At 40.1% G+C, this 27,831-nt stretch overlaps 1 protein-coding gene across 1 annotated transcript in view; it reads right to left on the reverse strand.

Moving 5' to 3' along the window:
* The window catches only part of LOC110164874 (leucine-rich repeat-containing G-protein coupled receptor 6), a 37,385-nt gene extending 17,215 nt beyond the window's left edge, over nt 1-20,170 (reverse strand). The window contains 2 exon segments of the mRNA XM_020930009.2: nt 5,538-5,609; nt 19,739-20,170. Coding sequence (XP_020785668.2) covers nt 5,538-5,609; nt 19,739-19,959 — 293 coding nt within the window. The 5' untranslated portion in view covers nt 19,960-20,170.
* Between the last annotated feature and the right edge of the window lie 7,661 nt (nt 20,171-27,831).

A 27,831-nucleotide genomic window follows, 5' to 3' on the forward strand; every position in this document is an offset into this window, starting at 1 on the left:
CACTGAAGTGATGTGAGTTCAAATGCAGTATATAATTACATTCTGAAGAAACATTATTGCTTCTCAGTATTTGGCTAATATTTGCAGTGAGAAAGTTGCATACTGTGAGCCTGAGAGAGTGCACATGAATACATTTTATGAAGATGCTAGCAGAGTGAAATGTGATCTCCGGAGGTAGGAAGCCCTTTGATACTGATGACAGGAGGAACCTTGTATGTCACTTCTGAGGTGTTTTTATAAGAAGCACTTTCAGAAAGACCATTTAACCCAAGCCTCTCTTTTTAAGTGTCTATTAGATCTGTAACACGGATCTTTGATATTGAAGGGAAGTGTGTAATGAGAGGGATACTTTTAATATGTTGTGAATATGTAGTTGATCCTGCTGTCTCTGGTCTATTAATTAAAACACTATTTATTGCCTAGTCCTCAGTCTTTAGACTATTGTTATTGCTGTTAGAAATACAAAATGGTAGAGAGGCTAACATGATAAAAAGAGGGTAGCTTAAAAATAACAATTTTGATATGTTCATTCGGTTTATTCTGCTGTTAAATACTGACAAAGTAAGTTTTTTATTGTTCAGCATAGGTAAATAACTTCTGAATATTTCAGCACCAAAGAGTCTCTGAGTCATCCCCATTTGACATTTTGTGAAGAAAAAGTATGGAGGCTTACCAGATTTTTGACAGCACTATTTGGTCTGTCTACTTCAGTGGCACATTTCTCTTTAAACCAGTATAAAAACGTATAACATTTAAATATTTTGCATTATCTGTAACATTGCAAGACTGGATCTTTGCACCATTTCTGTTAGGAATTTAGCATTTAATTTTCTGTAACTAGTACTTATAAAATGGGACGTAGCAAAAGGAGGAGTGCAGACACAGATCCAACTTCAAACACTTTATCAGTGCACCAGTCACAACATGCCTGGCCCTAGCCTCCAGTGTGCTCCCAAGGACTACACTGCAGACCACATCAAACACTCTCCTGTGCTTGTGTCAAGAGCCTGGTTTGTTTTCAACCACTATAACATAATGTGATTTGAATGGGTCTATCATAACACTCTTTGCTTTTTCAAACTTTCTTGACCACATAAAGATACTGTCTGCACCTTTAATGTTTCTTGTTTATGCATCTGGTCATAATAATGATCTTGAAAATAGAAAAATTTTAGCTGGTAGCAAGACAGATATATTGTGGATATAGAGATAAAACCTGGCTGACTGATTAGTGGACTCAGTTTCCCTTGCAGTATAGTTGGAACAGACAATAAAACTGACTTCTGACAGAAACATCCTCTGGACTTATTATAAAGCTGCAGAAACTATCCATAAATCATCATGAGCCACCTAACAGACACCACAAGATCAACGAGGCTATAAAACATCAGCAGGGATATTTTCTGGACAAACTGAACAGTAATGTCCAAGACCCCCACCCAACTCCCATTGTGGGAAAATGTCAACATATTCAGCATCACTTAAGATTGAATGCTTATGATTATCGCGAAAGTAAAATCTGTTATTTAGTGCAAAAACATGATTAAAGTTCTCAGATAGGGTCAAAAAGCTGCATGCCCTCAGAAGGTCAGCCAAGATTTTTCTTTTTTGACCGTGACACACAATAGTTATGCAGCTAAGCTAACCTCTTACTTTCATCATCATTCGCTCATGCCTCAAAGGCTGCAGCTGCAAGTATTAGCAAAGACAACATTGGACTGTTCAAACAGCCCAGACGTGCGCAGCAAGCTCCAGAGCAAAAGAAGTCAGGTGAACATTGACATATGCGCTAAACCCTTTCTTGATTTAGCACACAATTGCTTACACAAACATGCACAGGAGGGGGGCGTGCGGCGTGCCCAGCTTTTGTCATACTTGAGACCCAAGTCAAATTCTGCTGAGTGATCAGATCAGATATCAGCTGCTAGGTCAACTGAAAACATGTCAAAGAGGTCCCATAACTGGGGTTTGGCAAGGGGCTTCCTTCATCTACAAATTACTTGAGTAAAAGAAAAGGTCCAACCCATGGCCTTTTTGACAAATACTCGGTAATGAAATGTACACATTTTTGTTCCTCCTCTACTAGTTCAACATGGATGATTTTGGTCCCCAAATAAAGCAATGGGTTTGGACTTACTGCATGTAATCATGCAACTATAGGGTAATGCCAATAAGATTTAAACAACCATTTAAATTTCCCCATACAAAATGGTTTTGATTTGCCTGGAATCCAGAATACGGCCATACGCAAATACGCAAAATGCAATCCAAAATGTTATCTGTTCTTACTTGATCACTTTTTCAGAAGGTCTGCCTTGTCCTCCCCTTTGTCTGGAATGTGCCTTTAATTTATCTATGTTGCATTTGTTTACTACATTAATACTAAAATATGTATTGGGGAAAAATGTATGCATTCACTCTCCACAGATCTGACGTGTACATTGACCTAGTGGCATCACCTGCTTGTCTCTCCATAGAAGTTAAAAGTAAAAAGGAAAATTAGAAGCAAAACAATAACATTTCCATGAACCAATTATGGACCCACCATGCCGTTATCAACACATCATACTGTAGTGCGGGGTGAAATCTTGTGTGGGAGATAATTAATTGGGAAATACTACTTCCCATTTTTGGAATGTTTCCTAGGAGATTCTGTACATCTCAAGTACAACTAATTTAAGACATTACCTCAGAAACGTAAACTAAAATACAACAGGGGGCGTTAGGCTGTGGATGTGATCCAACATACCACCTTTAAGAACTAACCCAAATGAATTTGAATCACTGGATCCACATCCCATTTGTCACAGTCTGGCCTCATTTATTCACATTAGAAGTTTTTTTTTTTCTCTTTTTAAATATGTGCTTGTGCTGGCGCTCTCTGTGATGTCTAATATTACCTTCTCTGAACTCTATAAAATCAAACTCAATTTCCCAGAATCTTGTCTTTAAATGCTTCTATAGTAGTTTGTGTGTTTGTCTTGGCTGAAGTTCCTGTATACATGTGTTTCCAGGTCATGCAGATGCTCAATACACGTTTGTCAAAACACTACCTCAGGCCCTCTGCATTCATATAGATCTGTTTTTACTCTTTAGGATTTAGACTTCGCCTGGGTTTGACTGCTGACCTGGGTTGTACTTGGTTTAGGAGGTTAAACTTGTTTAACTTTGATTGTGACTTGCTAGTCCTGCGCTGGTCTTGGATTTGTTTATGAATGATTAGTGAATAATTTTGTCCCTTAATCTTGTCATTTTTGACCTGGTATTGTTTTCTTGCTGAGTTTTAAGATGCAGCTGTAAGAAAGTGAGCAGCTTGGACCGTGAGCACATAGCCCTTTCTCTAAACACTTTAAGGACCATATATTCACTCTCTCAGAGAATATCAGGTTCCTCTGTGAGTCCCAGCCTAGAATCTCGTCCAGGATCGGCTGGTGTATTGCTGCAGGCAGTTTCTTGGTCGGACAAAGATCAGAGGCGGCCCAAAGTCATCAATCCCTAACAGCAGAGTTTATGTGTATCAACTTCCTTTCAACTGAGTGTTTCTTGTCATAGGTGAGCTGTGACATGGGAGATGCAATGTTGGACCTGCAGTGATTGTCAAACTTTGGTAGAGTTACAGTTGTAGTGCACTGGCTTCATCTGGTTATTCACAGAAGGTTAATATAGTTGTGATATTGTGTGTTTCTAATTAATTTTGGAATTTGTTCCCCATCACGGTTACTGGCTAATGCTCACAATTTAGGGATAAGTGAAAACTACAATTTTCAGAGCACTCAAGCCTTAAGTGTGATACTATGAGAAAGAGAGAGAGACTTTATTTATGCTGAGGTTTTGCATACATTGCAACATTTCCACTGCACTTCTCAGGTGCCTTTGTGTCTCATCAAAGGTCTCAGTGCAGTTTAACAGGAGGACTGGTCAGGTAGGGTCAGCAGATCCTATGTGAGGGCAATTTGAGAAGAGGAACAGCCCTCCAAACAAAAATGTCCCTCTTTTGTGTTCTGCAGGCCGGGCATCACAGCAGCATCCAGAGGGAGCCAGGTGAACACAACAAGAAAGGCCTCGCTCTTACTCCGCTCTTTTGTATCAATTGGTGATGAAACGAGCCATTCCCTCCAAGTATTTCCTCTGGAAGGTCTTATTTGCTGCTGCATATGGTGTAAAAAGCCTGTAGCATCTCAAATGTCCATAGCTAGCTCCTTGGCTCATTCCTAAGCTAGCCTCTTGCCCAGTCTCCATGGATACAGAAAACAAACAGCTCATTTCACAAAATCCAACAATCCCTTACTTGTGTCCTCTGAACTGCATATACTACAGTTTTTAGTTGGTTAAAATCCCATGATTTGATGTCAAAAACTGAACTTAAAAACCAAAATGTTTCTAAAACTGCTCAGTGTGTGAGCCAGGTAGCCACAAAAGCAGCCAACCACTCCATTGCCATGGGAGTATGAAGAATTACTCAAAATCAAAATACAACACTCAGAAATTATGAGGGAATCCCACTATAACATAGGCTACATTAAGACTGCAGCCTGAAGTGACCCAAATCAGATTTTTTTCGCCCCTATGCGACCTGTATCTGATCTTTTAATGACAGCCTGAATGACACAAATCCGATTTTTTCAAAGGCCACTTAGATATGTGCTCCTAAAACTGATACATATCTAATCTTTGACATGTGACTTCAGTCTGAACGGCTGGGTCGCATTCATCCCACCCACACGTCATCAACAAACGACAAACGTCACTATTCTGCTGAAGTAGGTGGAAACTGGAGGAAAGCCACAACCATGGCACTCACAAATGTACATAAACGTTCTTGTCTTGTTTGAACTTCGTGAGTGAAGCAGCAAAGCACATATCAATTCCACCACTCTTGGCTGCAACTCTGCACCCACATGTTCCTTTCTACGGACGTTGCTGCCACTGCCCCACAACATGCCATGGCCAAAACCCTTGTCCTTCTTCTCAATCTCCTCGCGTCCATGTTTAGGCGACTTCCGTAAACACTGGGGATGCTCACTGCTTGTGACATTGTCGTGTCCTCCAATGTGCATGTGGGACACTTTTGGGGCGTTTAAAGTTCACACTAGAGATCACATACAAGTTGCATTTAATTGGAAATGTGAATGACCTCACAAAAATCAGATTTCACTAAAAAATCTGAACTGAGCATTAAGCCCTGCAGTCTGAATGGAGCCATAAAAGCTCATGAAAAGCCATTTTACATAATCTGTCCCCATTGTCTCGCCCTTGTGTTTGTGTACAGTGGTGTATGTATGAATGTGTGTGTGTGGTTATTTGGTAAGTGCTTTGAGTGCCCAATGGAGGTAGAAGATTGCCATTTAAATGTGACCATTTATTTGACCATTTAAATTGAGTTTAGGAATGTATCTGTATTTTAGGATTAGTCCTCGTTTACTTTCACTGTTTGTTTTGCCCTTGTGGATTTATCATCCTCGTCCTGGTTATTTTAATAAAAAAAAAAAAAAAAAAAAACCTTGGGAACTACTTCCACAGTTGAAGCATGTACTCACAGTTCGGAGAGCAGGTGCAGTCGGTGGAAGGCTCTGGGCTGAATCTCACTGATGTTGTTCATACTCAAGTCCCTATGGAGAAAAAACAAGACAGTCTGCATCAAATGGAATAATTCTCAATTTATGTTTGCTTTTGCATGCTAAAATTTCTTGGGGGAATGTGCTTTTCATATGGCGGATGTGGGATGGAGGGAGGAGATGAATACAATTTTCCCCAATGAATCACATCAAATTATCTCTTCTTCCCGCTCAATTTTTGTTTTCCAGATGTTTACCTACCTAGCCTTAGATCTTACCCTTAAGTCTCCCTACATTCCTTCATTCATTTTGGCTCAAGTTTCTTTTGAGACCTTACTTTTTGCTTTGTTATTTGGAAAGGTAACAGAGTTGGGTTTTCGCAGCCTCTCTGACGTGATGGGCGTGACCAGTGTTGATGCAGCTGTGCAGTGGTAGGGAAAGAGTGTTGGTCAAACATGCTGATACACATACTATAACATGCTTTTAAAGTTTCTGTGTCAGCTACTGGTAAGAAACATTTGTAACCTTCTCACCTCGGTCATGTAAGGTCGTTGCTACGATAAACACAGTGAAAGGAGTTACATCAGCCCTCCTTCACTTTCACTGCCCATGGGGTCTCTACAGGAGACTGCTGACCTGGGCGTGTGTGTGTGTGTGCATGATACTAACCATTGCTCATAAAGCCAGACCACCGGGCTAGCAAGTGTAAACTATGCTCTCAGAAGCCCTTCGCAGTTGGGAGTTTTGACACTGACTGTTTGTTTGTGGAGTCAGTGGAGCTGACAGGGCCTGAATGGATCTATTACCAGCCATGATCTATATCCACTTCAAGGAGATGTGGTACAAAAGACCACCACACCAAAGGCCCCTACAGAAATCTGATTGTTCCAGTGGTTTTTCATTATAAGAGAATTTAGGCAAGGCAAATACAGCCAACCTACAATTTGATTTTCTGTCAAGCAGTCAGTACAATGATACTAAAGGTAAGAGACACAGGATTTGGTTTGCAGTGGGACACAGAATTATGTATAATTCCCCAATCTTTTCTGCCATTAAACCTTTTCCTTCTGAGCATGTTCATTTCCTATAACATATGCCCTCTACAGGGAGGTCCAATGTCTCTGAAACAAGGAGAAGCCAAAGTGTTAGTCAAGGACAGGGCCTGGAAGGACATGTTCCTGGCCTGGAAATTGGCTCACTGTTTTGTAGCGACTGTTACATCACAACCTAAATCAACCTTAGATCATTTGTTAGCTGTCTGTACCTTAATGTAGACTATTAATTTACACCCTTTGAACCCTTTCTGTTGTAGGAGAAACAGAAGTATGTTGTCATCAAGCATGACCTGTGTATTGGGATCAAGAAATGGACATCTCCCTCAGAGCTCAACAGTGATGTCATGTAAATTATAAGCCTTGTGTTTGTCCTGAACTGTTGGTGTAATCTGCACAGACTCCAGGCTCTCATCTGGGGAATGAATACAACGTGGGTAATGCTGTATTGGATGATTAAAGTCAGGGTTAAATATCATGATATTGATGTTGCTATAGAAATGTCACGGCTGCATTAATAATAAACAGGTTTGTATAATTTTCACTTGTGTCATCTCAACACAGTCACAGGGCTTTTCGAACAATAAACATGTTAATCCTTTCCTTTGTTTGCTTCAATAATGTATCATATTTTGAAAGCCACAGTCAGCTTCTGGGGATGCACCTTCAGCGGTCTGATCTGATTCTCATTAAAGCAGCCGTAAACCCTCATCGTGTGAAGTCCGTAGCAGCAGCCTCTCTCTCAAACAGATAAACATGCAGCAGCGGAGTGTAAAATGTTTAAAAATAAGACATACTCGGGTGAGTCATGAAGAAAGGTTGAACACAGCTCATCTCTGCTCTTCCACCAGCTCACTGGAACACAGACATTGTGTTGTTCAGGCCAAGGCCTCCACTGACAACTTGACGTATCGTTGGAAGGCGCAGGCCTATGGCTTGTTTTTAAAATCAAATAACAGCTGTGGCTTTTTTAAACCATGATAATTATGATTGATGACTACCACATGTGCATTCTGTCGGCTGGTGCTCTGACCCAACAATATTTTCAGCACATATATAAACTGCACTAAAAGAAATTAGAATAGTCGTGACAATGACACTTAAACAATTACAGTTTGCCATTTGCGTTTTCATGTTAGCCAGTTCTCTACATTGTAAGTCTAGTTCTGTGGGCCAAAATATATGCTGTGTGGTATGATGTGTGTCATTCATTTTCACAGCTGTATTGTTTCAGTTTTTTGACGTGCTCTTACCAATTTACATGATTTCTTTGGCGAAGTGTTGCAGATTGGAGAAACTATCACTGTCAACTGTCAATAAATGTTGTATGAAATATATCAATCAGTTTAGTTACACAACCAGACCAGAAGCTTAATTAATTTAATGTATTGCTGTCTTTCTCTTAGCCTTTGAATCAAACTTTGAAAGTTTGTTCCAACAAAAAGCACATTTATTTTTTCTGAATCACAATATGCAATGTTGACCTAAAATACAACTGGCATTTGATAGTGGCCATTGTGTTGTCTTGATGAATTACCATCAGTTTTTAGAATCCCAATAAAGCATGCAAAACTGCCTTTGAAAGAGAGGAGATTAGTTATAGGAAAAATGTTGTATCTTTCTGAAATATTGACCACTTAATGCTCTGATGAACTCATTCTAAAGGGAACAGAAGCATGAAGAAACCTGTAAATGCTTTTGCCCAGTCTTATAGTTTCTTCCTTAGTGAACCACTAGACCACTCTGACTGTGTTTGAAATTTCAACTGGAGCATGGCGCTACACAGTCCAGAAGTTACAACAATGTGATTTATCATATTTCCTGTTCGCAGTCAACAAAAGTAGTGAAGTATGCTATCGGCTGTGTGATCAAAGATTCTGTGTGTGGGGTGTGAATATGCCCCTAGCTTCAATGTAACATGTCTGAGGCTGGAGGCTCTGCGGCCAAAGTTGATGATTTAGAACAGGAAAATGTGTGACCACATCAAATGGAATAAGATAAAGCCATGTTATCCACAAGCACTTCGATAGTAGTATGATGGCTATGTAGTTGGGAAGGTCTAGGCCACCCGTGTGAAACGATTGCCATCAGCGTAATCTAAGCAATAATCTTACGCAAATCCAGACTTATCCCACAATAGATTTGACATTGTATAGAAAATGTGTCCAGGTGTTTGGAAATGCTGCCTGGCCATAAATGAACACTGCCAACAATATCCAATGACCTTGAAAGAAATGTTTTATGACTTTCACTTTCACACATAAAACACTTACCCCGAGGACCTCCCAATTATACCTCCTTTCTTTTGCCTGGCATTCTCACCATTCCCTCTCTCTCACTCAGGTGGAGGCTCTTACCAAACAAGCACTCAATAATGGTGGTAAGCTGTGCTCTTTGAAGGCAGCTTATCCGTAGGAACATTAGAGTAATGGATCTTTACTACAGCAGCAGAGCTGTGCCCAGAGGCAGTAGCTATGTACTGGCAGAGAAGGCCACACCTCAGCCTGTTTTTGACTGTAACTATGACAGTTATGTCTTCATTCGGAATCTGTGTCTGATCCACTCTGCTTAGATCTTTGAAACAGTTAAGGCAGCGATGAAAGAGACACTTTTATTCCACACAATGGGAGCAGTAGTCAAAGCTGGGTTTAAACAGGGCCTTAATGGCTCTGTGCTTTGTGCGAGGGGGGCAGAAACAGTGTATTTGAATGTTGAGGGTGAGGTCTGAGTCTGTTTGCTCTTTTCTGTCTGAATAGATGAACACTTTGGCATTCAGTTTCTGCTGCTCACACACAAGGTGCACACACACAAAAAGTCAGGAAGAAGGGCACAATGCTTTCCTCCCCTCCTCCTCCATCTAAAGATGTGTTTTTTTCTCTCTGTCCCAGACTTCCTGGGAGGGGTACATGGTCTTTGTTTCCAAAGGCACTCACTCTTTATCTCTCTCATTCTCATTCACAAAGAGTGAGGCAGAAGTCTTTCACCTGCACCAGGAGGCCACATGAGGCCTTCATGGTTATGGTTCAGTACAGAGCCGTAATACACAGCAGATAACTCATCAGAGATGGAGATGCGTCTTTGTGTTGTGTTTCCATGTTTTGCACTTTCTGTGCAGTGCAGTTAGAGAATGTCTGGGTGGGGAGGGTGGCTGTTTAGTCTGTGACCTCGTTATGGGAAGGAAATTCATGTTTTGTGAAACTGTCTGTGCCCTGGTATATCACACAAATGTGTAGACGTACACATCTATGACGATTCAGCATCCTCCCACACACACACACGCACACACGCACACCCTGTCATGAGATAGAAGGGCAGGGGTTAAAGGTCAAGCACTCTTCTAATGGAACAGGAAGTGTTGCAACAGTTGCTCTACACAACACGCAAATGCCTCAACATGTGGACATTACTGACAGGCAGCTGTTGGGCAGCTCTGGGACATCAACAGCTCAACCCGTGTAGACCTCTGCCACAGGACTGAGCCACTGTTGAAGTTAAGTCCATGTTCCACTCTAGAAGAGAATAGTTATTTCACCACTATTCACATGCTGAATAGCTGTCCTCTTCAGATGTGTTTCTCACCAGTGGATACAAGAGTCAATGAAACCCGATGAGTATTAGTGTCAAGCCCTATTATGACTTCATTTGGGTGAATGGCAGAAACAGGAGGGCACTGATCAAATCTACTCCTCCTACACAGCCTCACTCAGACCTTAGATCAGCTCCTCTGTTTCAAATATTTAACAGTGCCCATGGATAACATCTAGAACGGAACCGAGTTGAGCATTTCATGAAATCTTAGCCACATACGAGTGAGGACATGTTGCTGCTGTTGCTTTAAAGAAATTTAGTTTGGACTGTTGCCATGCATGTAAAAAATCCAGATTTCCTCTCTTGCTCCAGATGTAAAGGAGACAGTGGCAGTATTCCCTCCAGCTTCAGCTTTTTACAACAGATGGAAAATACACCTGTGAGGAGCAGGCTAAGCAAGTCAAATAGTTACCACGTGCCAGTGATTCAAATCCTATGTCTTTGTAATTCCTTTCATATACCTAGATGCCAGGTTACAATGAAACTGGAAAAGGATTCTTGCAACAACTGTGAGTTCACAAACAAGAATCCATCTTGTCCATCTCCCACAAGCTCCCAGCTCAGAACACTAGGGTTTCAAACCAATCAGAATCAGAAGCCAAAGGTGAAATGCCCAAACAAGCTAGTACAAAACATGGCGACACCAACACACATATGTCAGCCTATTTCAGTAAAATCAACAATATAAATAAATACTGGCTTTTGGGCTTGTTCTGCTGTTGTGATGCTTTGACTGATCAGCTTTAAATATTAGTGGGGGGACTTATTCCATCAACGTAGAGCTAATTTCAGAGTCCTACACATATCAGTTTGCTGTTTGCCAGGTAAGGTTCCAATTGCATGCAGATTCAGTACACATTTGATAGCATCTGATGAAAAAAATACCTTAAAAATTGTGAAGTACCTATTTTAGTATATAAACTACATACCTATATATTTCAGTTGTTCTCAATCTTCTTCTGTTCTCTTTGACCTTGTGTCTTGGGAAGTCTGTATCTTAAAATTAGCTCAAGTGTCCCTTAAAACACCAGTGATCTGATTACCACAAATATTACTTTCTGCTTTGTACCAAATACACATAAGTATATTTATTTACCAAAGCATGTAGCATATGTTTATACCTGACACATGCTTTCTATGTATTATCCTCTACTTTTTGGTGGGCACTGTGAGGTGTATGCACATATGTCTGCCATTTAAAAGCAATCAGTTCTTTGTTCCATTTTGCTGTATGTTCTCACCAAAGGTTTATTACTTTAACAAAATCCCAGTTAGCATTGCTCCTTTTCTCCACAAGCTGCTTTGATGCTGCACAAATAGATCCTGGGGGTATTAACCATCATTATGAGTATATGTGAGTTTGTCTCTGCCTGTTTTTGGTTCTTAACTATGCTTGGGCAATGTGTGTCTTTCCCCATGTGTAAATGTGCACTGGGGTCTTTGTTATAGAAGGCATTAACTATCATTAGCCTTATACCAGTCATCACCTGCGCACTGCCAGAACCAAAAGAGCCACTTTAGTGAGCAGGGCTGGCCCCGGATCAGACAGACAACCAGACCGAGACACAAAGATTCATGTCACAACGCAGTAATGAACTATGTCTTAGACCAGTGAGTACCACCTTAGAAAATATCTGGCTTTCAGACAAGTTAAATGACCACTGTACTAAACTAATACTTTTGATTAAACCTTGACTGGATAAATGTCAGTCAGTATAGTAACGTTAAAGTCCCATATTTAGCTACCGTATTTTGTGGACTATAAGTTGCTCCGTAGTATAAATCGCACCGGCCAAAAAATGTGCAATGAAGAAGAAAAAACATATATAAATCACATCAGTCTATAAGTCACACTTTTTGGGGAAATGTATTTTCTAAAATCAGAGACCAGGAACCAACATTTCATCTTGAAATGCAAGTTAATGTAATAACGACAGAATAGAGAAAAACAGGCTGAATAGGCATTAATGTAACGTAACATATTAACAGTTATTCAGATTATTATAGCATAAACAACGTAACATAAGTTTACCAAACTCACGATCTCACTCCAAATCACTAAATCCATTGAATTCGTCATGCTTGGTGTCACTTCTATGCGAACTCCGGAGATAAACCATAGATCCATGATGTAAATGGAGCGCCGCTTCCTCTTCAGCGTAGCTGTCGTCAGACTCAGCATCAGTTCCAGTTCGATTCATCCAGTGACTTCCAGGAAAGTTGCATGGTGCACCCGCCCGGTTGCCGTGAAGCAGTGTTCTCCATCCCCACTTTCCACTAGTCCCCCACAAGTTTCTCGCTCACTCCAAACTTTTTTTCTGCTGCTTGATTACCATTTTTTGGCTGCATATTTCACTATTTGCAGCAGAACAGTGGCTTTTTCAACAGGAGGCATGCACAGTAGAATGCAAAGTGACAGTGGTACAGGAGTAATAGATACTAACACACGGCTGTCAGTCAATCCAAACCATGAAAAAACGTATAGTTCGAAAAATATGGTAAATTGACTCTTGTGAACTTTAAGCTGCGTCAGAATGCTGTTACCTTTTCAAAAACATACCTTGAATAATAATTTATTATTAGTATGTCTGCATCTCTAAAGCTCAAAATGCTTTGTACCACCTTGTGATGTCATGTAGTGGTAGTTTTCAAGTTAACAGCTACCCTTTCATTCTGAAGAGATTGGTAATTCCAGGACTGAAATTATCCAGATGATTCTAGAGAAGATGTATGGAGTTTAAAAACACAGTGAAACACTTCCTGTATTACCACATGACATCACAAGGTGGAACTGAGTGTTTTCTATTTCAGAGGACATGAATGAAACAAAACACAACTCCAGGTCTGTTTATGATGAGGAAACATCGTAACACAGATCAGAAGATAGCATAATATAGGCCCTTGGTTTAGAAATCTTATTTAATTTGTCAAAAGTCTTCAGCACCATATAGCTCACCAGTTGATGAAAACATTCTGCCAAATAAATCCAAATTAAAACTTATTTTCCACTGTCATTTAATTGAATACCATACTGTATCTCTTCATTCATTATGGATGTACATGTTTGTGGTAGAAGACAGTTGGAGACATTTGTCATACCACAAGCCCTGGAACAGGACAATGACTTCTCTATGATGGAGAGGCAGAGGGTCATAGTGTACGGATTCATGTGCACACACAAACATTCCCATGGATTCGGAAACGGGATGAATAGGAATCTGGGCCATGCATGCATTGTGGGTTCACTCAGTCACAAGCAACCATTCACCCCTTCCACCACACGGAAATGCATTCCTCTAGACCCTATGTCATAAAAGCATCACGCGAAACTTACATACAGAAGTATTTGTTGGGTGTAAAATTGGGTTAATTATAACAAATGCTTCTATTATAAAGATGGTTTAAATTATGCTCCCAGGACAGAGCAGTTAACATCAGAAACCACTGGCTAAACCTCCATCCAGTTAGGTACTTCTGACGAGGGTTGCACAGATCTTATACTGGTATCAAATGGTACTGATACTGGATCAGATATTGGCTTCCAAATATCAGTTCTGCTGATATCCTGGTTGGACATATACGTTGATGTAATAAGACTATTTACTGGTTGTAGTTAAGACAGAAAGTCTCATGATGTTTGAACTTTTATTTATACAAAGTTGGTCTGTAGTTACTTTAGGGATAAATAACAGCTACATAAGACATTTGGATCAGTTTTGTCTTATTTTATTTTTGTTTTGTTTGCCAAATACTTAAAGCCACAGGATTGAAATCGGTATAGGAACTGAAAGCTGGATCCGTGCATCCGTACTCCTGAGCATGACCATACTGGGATATGTTTCATTGTGCATTACCACTCAGATCAGAAACTTTTAGATAAGTTATTGCAATATTTATTATACATGGCAATGTATTTGTAAATTGAAAACTGGTTAAAATGTCATTCATATCCATAACCAAGACACAGTATAAACTTCATTCATTTCCATTCATAATCTCCATCTTTCCCACAATGCAACAAGCCGGACACACATACAAACAGCTCTGCATCGCCAGACCCCACCCTAGTTCGCCTCAAGATCTCATGTCATGATTGCTTTCTGCTGTTTTCTAAAGGACAGGATATAGAGCGGCACGGCACACTATGGGCCTCTGTGTCTTCAGTGGCTCCTGCTCCCGAGGGAATGACTATTGTTCTCTTTGTGGCGCTCTGTACCTGCCTACCAGCCGTCTGTCCCCGGGCAACGCTTAAAAAGCCTCCAAGGTTACTTTTGGGAAACCACAACCTTTCCAAAGCAAAAGGAGCTGAGCCTTTCTCCCTAACACCCTATGGCATAAATATCACTTTTGTGCAAGGCGGAAGTGGTTTCTTGTGCCGGTGTGCATTGCAAGCCTCAGGAGAGCACTTAAACGGAAGCCATACTGTTTTTGCTTATGAACAGGGGAAATTATGAAAAAAAAGAAGAGATTTTTCATATGAAGAATGACCTAAAATCAGTTTTTCACTTTTTCTCCTATATTGTAAAAGTAGTTCTTAGGGTCAAACCTGACCGAAATGTGCTGTCTCTCTGTACCTAATTGTGGCTATTGTTATTAGTAGTGTGGTGACGCAGGATCTCCGGTTTGCACCCTGAAAGTTGTGTAATGTTCAAGAAACTGGAATCGCGGTGAAGAAGTGGGATGTAATGAGTGCATTAGGATTGAGTTTGGACAGCTGATAGCAGTTAAAAAATAACAGTATATTTTTCTGCAAGGCCTTTAAATTTAACTAAATATAACCCATATGATATAAAAAGCCTACAGCTGCTTGCACCACAAAACATACAATGCCTAAGTAGTAATATGTGTAATTCATGTATTCATGAACACTATTGGATAATAGTGCTTGGTTTCACCTCTATTAGAGCCTGAAGTCCCTGTCTTCCACAAGTGTTTTCATAACAGCAGTTGTCTGCATTAATAACAAAAGTTAGTATAGGTCTGGTTTTATCTACTGAAAAATATTTTGTAGTTAATGGTGAGCCCAGAGTCACTGTGCGTTAAAAATATAATTTCCATAATACGTATCTTGAGATTTGTAAGGCGTCATGCCAGCTCCACTCAGGATCAGTTGTTGATAGCTTTCTGGTTTGAGGCCAAAGAGCTTCCCCTTCTCACACGTCTATGTTCCCCTTAAAAGCATTTTACACCTTAACTTTGACATTCACAACCTCCTGCACTTCTTTCTTCCCTCTGCCCAGAGCTACCGAAATTCCTTTTGATTTTGAGACACATTAGCACTTACACAACTCATTTCACACACCTGCTCCTCGCTGCCTGGCTTTTGTTCTTTTTTTTTTTTTATTATTATTTTAAAGCATACAGTTGAAAACCAAGGACCTCTACAAGAGATTGTTATAGGACAAGAGGTGGGGAGAAGTGGGGGTGGGGGGATGGGGGGCTGTAGAACCATAGACGTCTGGAGCCAGGACACTGATGCAGGAACTGATAGCTGATACAGAGGACCCTGTACTGATGATATTACAATGTTCCCCTTTTGTCATTTCTTTTTGCTCTCCGCCTCCTTCTCATCACTCCTTTTAGGAGATTTTTTTCCTCTTTCAGACATGATGTTTATAGTTTGACCCCGGGCGGCTCATGATAGGAATCATTCCATCAGCGTAATGGCTAAATGACACGCACGCGTCTGATACATTCACTGCATCTAAGACTGAATGGAGCTCTAAAGTGACTCTATAGCTTTTTCCTTGCAGTTTCAAATCTTATAGCTGTGTTTGCAATTTGTCAAACTGGTCTTCATCCGTTTGCATTTCTTTCCCGGTTTTCTCTCCTTGACTGCACTGGCTACAGAACCATTCCCCCAGCAGTCTGGGTGGTCTTTGCTCACACACATACATACATACAGACACACACTCCTTGGTTTTCCTCTCTGGTAATGCGTTTGCATGTGGAGGCAGAAGCCAAAAACACCGTCAGAAATTCATAGCACTTACCGCTACCACAAAGCATCACTTAATTGTGTCTCAGTTGTACTTTCAGACTGGCCTCATTCTGGCTCACAGTGGTGATGCCGAAAGTAAGTGAGTAAGGTGGAATCACAAGCACCTGCCAACTTCCATTCAGATCAGCTGCAAACATTTATCTTTTTCACACATACAATATATGCTGGACTCTTGTCCAAGGTAATTTCTTATCCTATCACAACCATATATCAAAGATTAAAAAAAACTTAAAAAAAAACAAAAAAAAACTTGATCATAACATCCGACGGCAAGAGAATGAATGTCTACCAAGGGCCTGCCAAATGCATTTATCGTAATCATTTTATTTGCTCAAGGTGCATTCCCAATTTGTACAAGAGAAAGATGGAGCTGGTCAACACATTTACTAAGGGACACTCACTAAGAACTTGGCAAGGACTGTCTCCTGTCCTGTGTGATGTTGCTTACAGCTAAACATAAAAAGTATAGATCCCCCAACTGACTGTACTTCTGCTTTACGGGTACAAACACATGTGCATGGAAGCACATGCGCACGCTCCCCTGGGCACTGTCTTTCCTCTCTAATCTGATATCAAAGAGAAGGCCTTTCAAAGCTTCTCACATGACAGCCCATTTCATGTGTTGCCCACGGAAACAATTATTGTCATAAATCTCGATGCTCTCTTTTGCTATGTTGAGTTGCTCTAAGCGCTTACACCTTGCTTGAATTCCTTTGCAGAGTGAGTTAACCAATGGACCCACCCACAAGTGACATATACTGAAGTTGCACAGTTTGGTTGATTTTGTTTTTGTATAATAAAAGTTTAATATTAGGCCTACTATAACCCACATGATTGAAATCACTTTGAACTGAGAGTGCCCACTTTTTGGCTTAAGATTTATGATATTTTATGTTTCCACCTTTTAGTATAATCTACATTTTCAGCTTTTGGTTTTTATGTAGATGTTTGATTTAGTAGTAGTGGTTTATTTGCAGCACTTGTATGCGTATTGTTCATTTAGTTGTTACAATGAAGTTTGTTATACCTTCCTTTGGAATGCAAAGGTGCTTTTTACTAACCTCTTTACCTTCTTACCCCATTGCTTGTGTCCGGTTGAACATTCCAAGTTTTCCCAAAGCCAGACACAAAAATGAGTGTATCTTGCATTGCCTGGATTACCCTTTCGGCACTACAGCTATACAGTTCACTTTGAAGGGCTCTCAAATGACAGGGCTCAATGATGTCACGTACTTTCACAGTTTTAGTGGATGTGGAAGCTTCCCAAATAAATTCCTGTGACCTCCCCAGCCTACAGTCAGCTCTGAGGCTAATCCGTGTTCTGCAGCACAGCGGGGCGTGCTGGACCATTCCGCACATCCTGGTGGGACTCTAGGACCTGCTTTCTGCTGTTGTAACCTCGCATACTTCTAGCTCAAGGGATAAACTGGATCTAATGACATACAAGTCAGTGTGTTTATTTGATTAGAGTTTAATGATTTATATCAGCAGTTTAAAGGAAAAAAATCTACATTAATTTCATTTGTTGAGGCATCTTTCACATTTTCCTTCTCCTATGAGTGTTTCCCTGTTAGCGTGGGTGGGTGGTGGGTCGTCCAGTTTATTTATCTTATTCTAAATCAGACCTCAAACTCACTAATTGGTCCAGTTCCACTGTTAGGTAAAGAGGGGAAATGAACAATTACTCCTGTGTTTGTGACTGGAGCTGAGCAGTTAGGAGTGATTTAGATTTCCACTGAGGGACACCCAGATCGTCAGGGTTTTCAGTTTAAGAAACAAACTTCTGTGCATAATACATATACTATTCTGTGCTTCACTGTTCTAAATATTTTAAACTAAATATGTCAAATTACATTTATCACATATACTACCAACAAATATATTTCATAAAACAAATATATTCCAAAAGCAGGGCACAATGTCTCCATAAAATTTGATATTTTGAACTAAAGGATTTGATCAGCAACAGAGTCCTGACAACCATCAGCATCAGCACACACAACATGCATACATACTATTAAAACACAGTTATTTATACTAGTAGAGTTAATTGTCTGATACTATGATAATAGTTTTTAATAACTGTGCCATATGTACAATCCTGACCTGAGTCCTGTCATTGATGGGGATTCCCCGAAGAGCAATAGTTTTTTTCCTGGATCCGACTTCCATCACTTTGATATCACTTATCTTAAAGTCTACTCATCTGTCCCCTGTGCCTCGTACACTCAAGCTTTGGAAATACTGGCCATGTTCCACAAAGGCACAAGTCAAATCTCCACAGATGTCTCATAGTGGACTCTTTATTAGCAGATTTTTGTGATAAATTATCATCAAAGCTAATCTGGTGTACTTTTTGTGTCAGCTCCATGCCTTAATGAAGATGCTAAATGGAGTAATGAGTAGATGGAGTATCTACCATGTAAACTCTTTGCCCAATCTTGACGTGAGTAACTGCAATGGAGACAAAAAGATGGCTCAACAAACTTATTAAGTGGTTGCAAATACTGAATTAATTCATGACTATTATATTCATGATATCATTACTAATGAATTAATCACAAAAAAATTGTTTATGGTCTAAAGTTTATTCTAAGGTAATCAGGGTGCCTACATTTGATTTTATTCATGTTTGTATTTATTTTTGTAATTTACATGCCCTCTTTTATACTTGTGTACAGTTGTGTAGGAGATGGCAACATTCAGAAAACTGTTCATTATACCTCCTCCACAGGGCCAGCTGTGCTCCTCTAACTTCCGCAGCCTACCCAACACACACACACATTCATAAACGTATAGAATAGTAAACACAGGCACAAATGCACACAGCCTAATGCTGGCGCTCTCCAGTTGGTGCTCAGAAACCTGACACTCGGAGACATGGTCAGTCACTTCACTCTAATGGTCAACACACATGCACATTTCCCATTTGGCCCTGTCTGTTTTTATCTACACATGTGCTGTTGGCTCCTATACTCATTCATTTTAACTCCATTTGAAAAACAGACTCAACTTAACCAGCAAGAAGAGTTCATTTTATGTTCTTGTATCAATGGCAAATGGCTAGTCAAGATGTGCGGTTAAAATAGGTAACTTTCAAAATAATAAAAAATCTAACCAAAGTCTATGTCAAGCTAAATTGTTAATAAAATCACTGCAGAAATGATTTCATTATAACTGTCAATGTGGTCATAATATATTCAGTTCACTGAAGAAAATACAGCAATGAAAAGTCAGTTTAAGATACTCATTGTGCCAGTCCCAGACTGGGCTATGTGTCTGGAAATTAAAAAAAAATAAAAATCTGGAATAAAACCAGCCAAAGTGCCCAGTTAAATTATACAAAATAACAAATTAACAATCAAGATGGTTGATTTTTATGAAACTCTAAATCAATTTTATGAAACTTTAAATCAATTACTGCAGAACAGGAGACAAGGAAATAAGGGTACCAATTTGAAAGAGGATAGATTAATGTGGAAAAGACAAAACAAGCCATTTGCTAACTTTGTAGATAAAGCTTTGCAGTGTGCATCACTTACAAGTATGTGGTTAGTGGGCTGAGGTTGGTTGGCACAGCGGATAGTCCCAGCTCGGAGCAATCCACCATGATGAAGATCCCATCTTCTTCACACTGACACGGAGAGGGGCACTCTGCTGTCACGGAGCTCTGTCTGTCCTGGATGAGTCCAAACCCCCATGCTCCAGGGTTGGACCCACAAATGTGTCTGGCCGCACAGAGGAGCAGGAGCACAGGCAGCATGTCTCGATGAACACCTGGCTGGTTACACCTTACACCTGGGTCTCTCACTGCTGTGCTCTCTAGAAGGAGTAGACTTGTCCAACTGTGTTGCAACCTACAAACTACATACAGTTATTTATCTTTAGCATCACCGTCTATGAGGGTAGCCTTAAGCTGATTTTACATTCATGGTCATAGTAAAACCACTTTCTACCCTTCAGACTAAAACATAGCGAACATGTGCCTCTGCCTCGTTGTATATAAGTATTGCCCTCTCAGTCTCTCTCCCCTTACCTATTGTAGCAGGAGTGCATGAGTTGTGAATGAGCAGTCCTCATTGGTCCACAGTTTGGGGATGGGATGGAGCATCTCTGTGAAGTGGGAGGGGCTCTCGATCCTCTACTTTTCACTCTCCACTCAGCCGGGCTTGTGTTCACAGTTCAGAGAGCTTAGAGAGGTGAACACAGCAGTGAGTTGGCGATGTCATATTAAGTTTGATGGAAGAACAGATCTAATTGCCTTACCCTGCAATAAAATAGAATTGTTGTTGTTATTTGGGACTTATTGCCTAATGGGCATTTCAGTGATGGCAGTCAAGACAAGTTTTGTAGTCTCTCATTCATAGTTAATATACCGGAGGCCCTGATTGTCCAAGTAAATCTCTTGGAATGAGTTTATAGGAAAAACAGCTTTGGCACCTCAACACCCAAGGGTCTGAAGGAGCAAATGCAGTGTCTTGAAAGTGGCACCTTCTCGTGTTTCTAAGACTGGAATGTTGTGATCACATACAAGAACTCACATGATCTCCCATGACGGCATAAATTGTCATTCACATAACACCACTTTCAGTCTTATTTTAACCAAAATTACTGATATATAAAACATGTTATACATATTCAGTCACAGGGCTTTAATCCACTTGTGGTTTCCCAAGCCTGATTGAAATGTGAAGTTGTGTCAGGAACTGCTTCCAAAAATCTATGTCAAATTACATGGAGTAATATGTAGTGAAGGCAGAGCTAAAAAGAAAAGGACATACTTGACTACACATTCTTGCATTGGGATGAACCAAATTTCATAAACTAAATACCATACTCCAGCGGGATGCATAGGACTGTGGTATGTTACACAACTAAGCTTTACATGCTGTGCACCTGTAAGTACAGGAAGTTACATAATCTCCTATTGATGCAATCTGTAATCATAATAACTAAAGAAAAATGGCCTGCTTTCAAAGCAGTGCTTTATTTTGTTGGTCAATTGTATTAAAGCCAGTATTAACTGGTATAGCTACAGACAAATTAGTCACTATTTGAGTATCAAAATCTTATCACATCATAACTTTGGTAAATTCTTGATTCACTATTTTTTTTAAACTTTTAATATGGGTTTCTGTGACTCCCCCACTATGGAAGCAACAATAAGAAGTCCACCTGGCAGTAAAAATTATATCTTGCATTAACTTGCCCATAGACAGTAACAGAAATAAAAGCATGTGTTGTGGCTTGAAGTAGACTAAAATGTCTCCGGTTCCGTCCCTTGCCTGTGACTATCCCTGATCTCTCTCTCCTCCATTCTCTGCAGGCTGAATAGTTTCTCATTAATTAATTAACATTCCTGTGCCACTGTGTTTTCAGAGGGCCCTTTGTTATGGCCCCACAAAAACTCTTTGAGAGCTTCTCCTCTCATAGTCTCTCTCCCTCTTTCCCTGTTGCTTTCTTTGCTCTTTTCTCTGCAAGAATATCTGTTGTCCTTTGGCCTGTTGCATAAATCAGTGGTTTTCTAACTGTGGAGCAGGTGCATTATATGATTGAGTTGTTGGATTTAGCTCAGTTGTCTGTCAGTTAGGAGTTACTTCTACTGTTGTTGGAAAATCAGTCTTGTCTAGGTTTTGTCTTATACTCTTTTTCTTTTTATTTGGTTTATGCATTTTTGTTTGGTCTTATTGCCGTACAGGTTTGTCCTCAAAAATAACATTCTTTCCAAAGCCGTATTAGTCAATTTAAGTCATTTGAGATTATTGTAAGCCTTGTCAAAAAATCGAAATTGTAAAAAAGAACCATGGCCTTGCCTAATTTTCCTGACAATTTAATTTTGGCCCCAGACCTTTAATATGTATCGCAGAGTCAATGATAATATTGTATTGTGTGACTTTTGATATTGTGTTATTATGATGTGGCTAATATTGCTTCCCTATGTTGTCCGTCTCGTCCCTGATTTTCAATGTATGCAGACAGGTGTACTCTAGTTCAAAGCAGCACATTCCCATTGGCACGCATATACATTGACTAAATATGCCCTGGATACACCTGCAGACCGCTCCACTCCCTGTGCTCCACCTCAGCTCTTGTTTTGCACTGCGCCCTGTCATCTTTTTAAATGCTCTTTAATTGTCTGGCCCTGGGGGGAGCCCTAAAACACACATAGCACTGTAAAAACCTGTACATCTTGTCTCATGTCTGTCTCTGTCTGTCTCCATTGCCGCTTTCTTTTTACTATCTGCTTTGAACATTTTGGAGCTGGATAATTGGTTTAATTGACCAATCAGTGCACATTTAAAGTACCTGTATTATGTGTTTCCCATTTTGCAAAGTAGAGCGGCCAGCACATTAAATTAATAGTTACATTAATTGCTTTGGAGAATGACCAAACTGGATATGCACACCCATATGCAGTTTGGCCCAAGAATGAATTATTACTCATATTATTTCTTTGCAAAAACACCTCGAGTTTAACTTTACAGAAAAACAAATGACTACATTTGTAAAAAGGCTTCTTTGTTTCTGATAACTGTGATATTGCTCAAAGGATATATAGATGACATATTATTCCCATAGCTGTGTTACTATCATTGTTACTTCGAAAGGCAAATCCAAGTTGAATCTGATCATTATGTTACCATTAACCATCTGAGTTATCTTTATACCATGGCACTTGCATATTACAAAAAACATTTCATCTTTATATTACAGAACATTGTGATCATCTTAAACACACAGTTATGTGAAAACTAATGTAAATACTAGTTTTACTATTGACAAATTTATACATACTATAGAATACAGCTCAGTAACTAACTTAGTTATGAGGAATTTTAGATTAAACACAGTTTGACAAGGGGCTACTTAAGCACCAATTATAGTGCTCCCTATATGTTTGATTGACAGGTAAAAGCCCTCTGGGTACACAAGTTTAAATTCTCAACTGCAAAATGACTGAATTATTTGTAGAAAGCAAACTTTTGCTACAACAACAAAACAATGATTTATGCAGTATTTTCTGTTCCATTAAAGTGAATGTTTGCATCTTTGTATGTTTGCGCACACCAGGTCCACCACACAGTCCCCCCTCTAAGATCAAAGCAGTGCCCCTCAACTCTGCTCCCCCTGTGTGCAGTGCTGCTCTATGGGCTGTGAACACTATCCAAGCAACTGCAGCCTCCAAGACACAAAGACAAGAGGCCACCTGACACCTGAAGCCAACTCTGCAGCACTAAATGGCTCTGCACACTCATATGAAACTACCTGGGCTCCTCACAGCAGGCCCATTCAGGGCAGGAGCGCATTTCCACACACAAGTCAAACACATGACGTGAATCCTACCATCATCAAAGCTGTGATGAATGAGCAGTCAAGAAATAAGTTGTTGTTTTTTTAAGGATTTTTGGCTATAATGAGAACACAAATGAAATTTGGTGGATTTATATCTTTTGATATACATTTGGAGACCAACAATATTCTCAAAATGTATACTTCCTTCTTTGGGTGTAACTCACCTATAGTGCTTGATTTATCTAATGTCCAGTTTAGTTCAAATTAATTTATATTTAGTCTATAATTCTTTAAAAACATTGCATCATCTTCCCATTCTTACTTCTTCTAATGGATATCTTTGAACTTATCCTTGAAAACTTTATCAGTGAAGAAATCAGAATAGAATATTTGTTCCCCCCAACCCCCACCCCCCCAAAAAACAACTGATAACACTTTCATTTTCATCACTTTCATTGATATTCAGTTGCGTTATGGTGCAATTGAACTGAAACACAGATAGTGCTCAGCGGAAGCCAGTGAGACGCCTTGGGTCTGGACTGGCGGCGACCAAGGTGTGTTCTGTGGCTTTTCATGTGAAACCACCTGAAAGCACCAACAAAAGCTGCTCCTCCTCCCCTGGATCTCTTCCTCTGCACAGCTCATAGTACAAAGACCGGACGGAATGAAAGGGTGATGGAGGGGGTGAGGGTGTGGGAGAAGAGGGTGGTGGAGTAGTGACAGAAGAGAGAAAAACATAAGGAAAAGTGGTTTACTCATTAATTAAGACACCATGAGGCGCCAAGAATCTTGGTGTATTTCAGTGATGGTTCATTCTATTATCAACTAAACCAAAGCTTTTCAGAGATGGTCAAAAGTTAACGTGTGACCTTGCATTATGGGTGATCAAGTCCAGAGTTTGAGGGCCTAGCTGTTGTACTCTATTTTCTGATCTATGTTATAATGCTGTTTCCGCATCACAAGTAAACCTGGAGGTGCTTTTTATTTCATTCACGCATGCACACAAACCCTGCATATTTAGGCTCTTCTATCAAACACAGAACACAAAACACTGTGATCACACACCTTGTGATGTCATGTGATAATGCAAACTCCATACACCCTCACTAGAATCATTTAATATATAATAATTTTGGCTCTGGAATTGCCAGTCCTTACTGAACAGAAGATTTAAAAAATCTGTTAATTTGAAAACTACCACTTTCTGAAAACACAAGGTGGAACAGAGCACTTTGAGATTTAGAGATGTAAACTGACTAACAATAAAGGATAACTCAAGCATGTGCGAATGAAATAAAAGCCAATTAACATATTTTCTGTTACTTACATTTTATGCAGGCTATATAAGTGTTTTCTTGTTCTTTAAGGTCAGTATTTTTTCTGCCTTTGTATGGGTAGCTTACACTGTTGCTGGACTGTAGGATATACTTACAATGAAGTCGTGTAGTTCAAAAGCTTGTGTGTTTTGGCTGCTTGTTTTCTCTGCGCTGACAGTGTGATATACGAGGGTTAATATGGTGAAATGGCTGAGCGGAGCAGACAGGTCTCCACCTGCACGCTGCCAGAGAGGCGCTTCAGTCCGTCTCCTGATGACGCCACTGCCGCTGCAACCACAGGGTCTTGGGTCATATGAAGTGTGCACGTCTGTGGAACTGTTACACCTGAAAGAATAACTATGAAAGGAGCCTATATGACTGAAATATGGGATACTACTGGCGTTAAAGGCCGAGGCGTGTATTGTGCGTGATGGTACGCGTGCGTTCCAGTCTACAGAAGAGTAACGGAACTGCACTGTCTCCACACAATCTCATTTGAGCAAAACTCTGAAAGCTTTGCCACGAGACTCAGCACAATGAATAACAGTTCCAAACACCGGACGCATTAAAACAAAAAACACTGGACGTATTGTTGATTGCACGCTGGCTTCTGCACCATCAAGTACAGTAGGCCTCCAGTGACAGGATTATGGATATTTAGACGTCTTAGTGACAATGATTATAATAATTGCACTAACGCGTACGATTATGGTGAATGTAGTGTCTGAGGTTTTCATTCTGAAAACCCTTGGACACGTGTCTGTGGGTTTGGCGCCATCTCTAGATCAAATGGGAAATGTGATGGTTTTATACAAAGCCAGCAGATGGCGACAATGCGCACTACACAGTTTACAACCATACTCAAACCTAATTCCTCTAGATTTGCAGAATGCACATCCACATTAATATTAGTATATGACTCTATAGGTTACTGCTTCTAAATATTATGCAGCCGATTATTACAATAGCTCACCTGATTGATGTAAGGCAAGGCAAGGCAAGTTTATTTGTATAGCACAATTCGTACACAAAGTAATTCAACGTGCTTTACAGAATAAGAAATACATTAAAATCATAATAAAAACAAATCAAAACATAAATAATCATGAAGATTAAAATTAAAAAAGAGAGACATAAATTGGAGAGAAGAGTGCGGAATGAAAACCTTTCAGTTATATGCACAGTTAAACAGAAATGTTTTGAGCCTGGATTTAAACAGCGTCACAGAAGAGTCTGTCTCACATGTTCAGGAAGACTGTTCCAGGTTTTAGCTGCATGAACCTTAAACGCTGACTCCCCTTGTTTAGTCCTGACTCTGGGCACCAGCAGTGTTAACCAGTGTTTCTGTTTGTTTTTGTACCAACAAAAGTTCCACTAAGGAAGGGTCCAGTTTGTCATAATTGTGTTCCCTTTGAACATAGGTTACTTTGATTATTTACATCCCTTTTCAGTTTCGAAGTCCTCCAGGCTGTAGGACCATGCATTAACTTGCACTGATTGTCACTTCTCCCCCTTTTCTTATGAAACCACATGATAAAAGGAGAAGTGTAGAATTTTTAACATCCCTCAAACACTGATGTATTTTTCTGTAGAAAGAGGAACCATTCAAACCAGACACATGCTACTTCAGACTAGTGAATGCTGACTGTGTCAATCTGTTGTAAGTAACTGGTTCTTGGACTCTCCTAAAGGTGCCAAATGTACAGCGCAGAAAAAAACACCAGGATGTGATTTCCACTGCTGCCGTGGGAACCAGAAACACAACACTATTGCCTCTATTGCTGTTTATCATCTTTATCACGTAGCTATTGGTATTCTGTGCACCATGTTACCATGTTAAAAACACAACTTTCTGGGCACTACTGGCATTATATTGCAAGTATTATATTTATTGTGGAGACAGAGAACCAAAGCTCACAAATAAGTTTATCATTTGTAATTGCTGCCATCAAACTCTTGCTGTATAAACAAATATTTTGTGTACACTATATGTGAGAGACTTGATTAATGACTTTACAGTTACGCATGATTGTGATGAATTAGTGTACCCTTGTTCTTGTTGTTTTGAATTCTGATTTGTTTGTTGATTGTTTTTTTTTGCGAGATGTATTTGAACGCCCCGCACAGTTTCTTGGTACGTGCCTTGAACTAGACTGACGTGTGTTTTTTTGTTTTGGACCGCGGCTAGGCACGGTATGGGAGCGGGGACTGTTACAGCCGATTTAAAAAAATTGTGTGTGGCTTTGTAATAAATATCCCCTGTGGAAGAGAACGGAATCGTTTTTGTGCCTAAAGATCTGTAACATCATGGCGAGCCAGCCAGGAGATTGGTTTTAAACGAACTTTGAGCGTGAGAAAAAGGACTTCTGTTAGTAACCGTTAGCCGAAAACGTTAGCGTCCTCGCGCTGCTGAAAAAAACCTCTCTCCAAAAACGAACCTGGAACAACGGATAACAAGTTGATTTGTGAGTACGCAAAATGGAGCTAGAAAACCTGAGAGACGAACTTACTACTACTTTATGCCAAAGAAGCAAGGATCAGCTCGTAGAAGCCTGTAACCTGCTAAAATGTGAGGCAGGGGAAGGGTTACTTAAGGACATGAGCCGCAGAGCGCTAATGAAAATAATCGAACATAAACTGGATGAAGTCGAGACAGACTACGAGCTCGAGGAAGCCATCCAGTATGTGCAACAACTTTTATTAGCCATAGGACACACTGGGTCGAAAGGCGATGCTGAGGAGTGGCGTGATTTTTCCCGTGCGTCTGAAAGGTACAAGGAGCTACAGAGAGAAATCAGAGCGATAGAGGAGAAGCTGAACATGGCAGACGCCGCACCCAGTCCGGCTCATAATCCTGTACCAGGAAAGATCCCTGAAGTAACCATCCGTAGAGAGTTTCGGATCAGTGGCCAGATAGGGGAGGGTGGACAACGTGACAGGCTGTCCTATACCAACCTGCTCCATCAAATAGACAATGGGCTCCGCAAAGGCCACAGTGAGCCAGAGGTGATTGAAGCAGTGATAAG

This window comes from Boleophthalmus pectinirostris, unplaced genomic scaffold, assembly GCF_026225935.1.
Source record: "Boleophthalmus pectinirostris isolate CB_2022bp ecotype Guang Dong unplaced genomic scaffold, ASM2622593v1 HiC_scaffold_8, whole genome shotgun sequence".
Taxonomy (NCBI): Eukaryota; Metazoa; Chordata; class Actinopteri; order Gobiiformes; family Gobiidae; genus Boleophthalmus; species Boleophthalmus pectinirostris.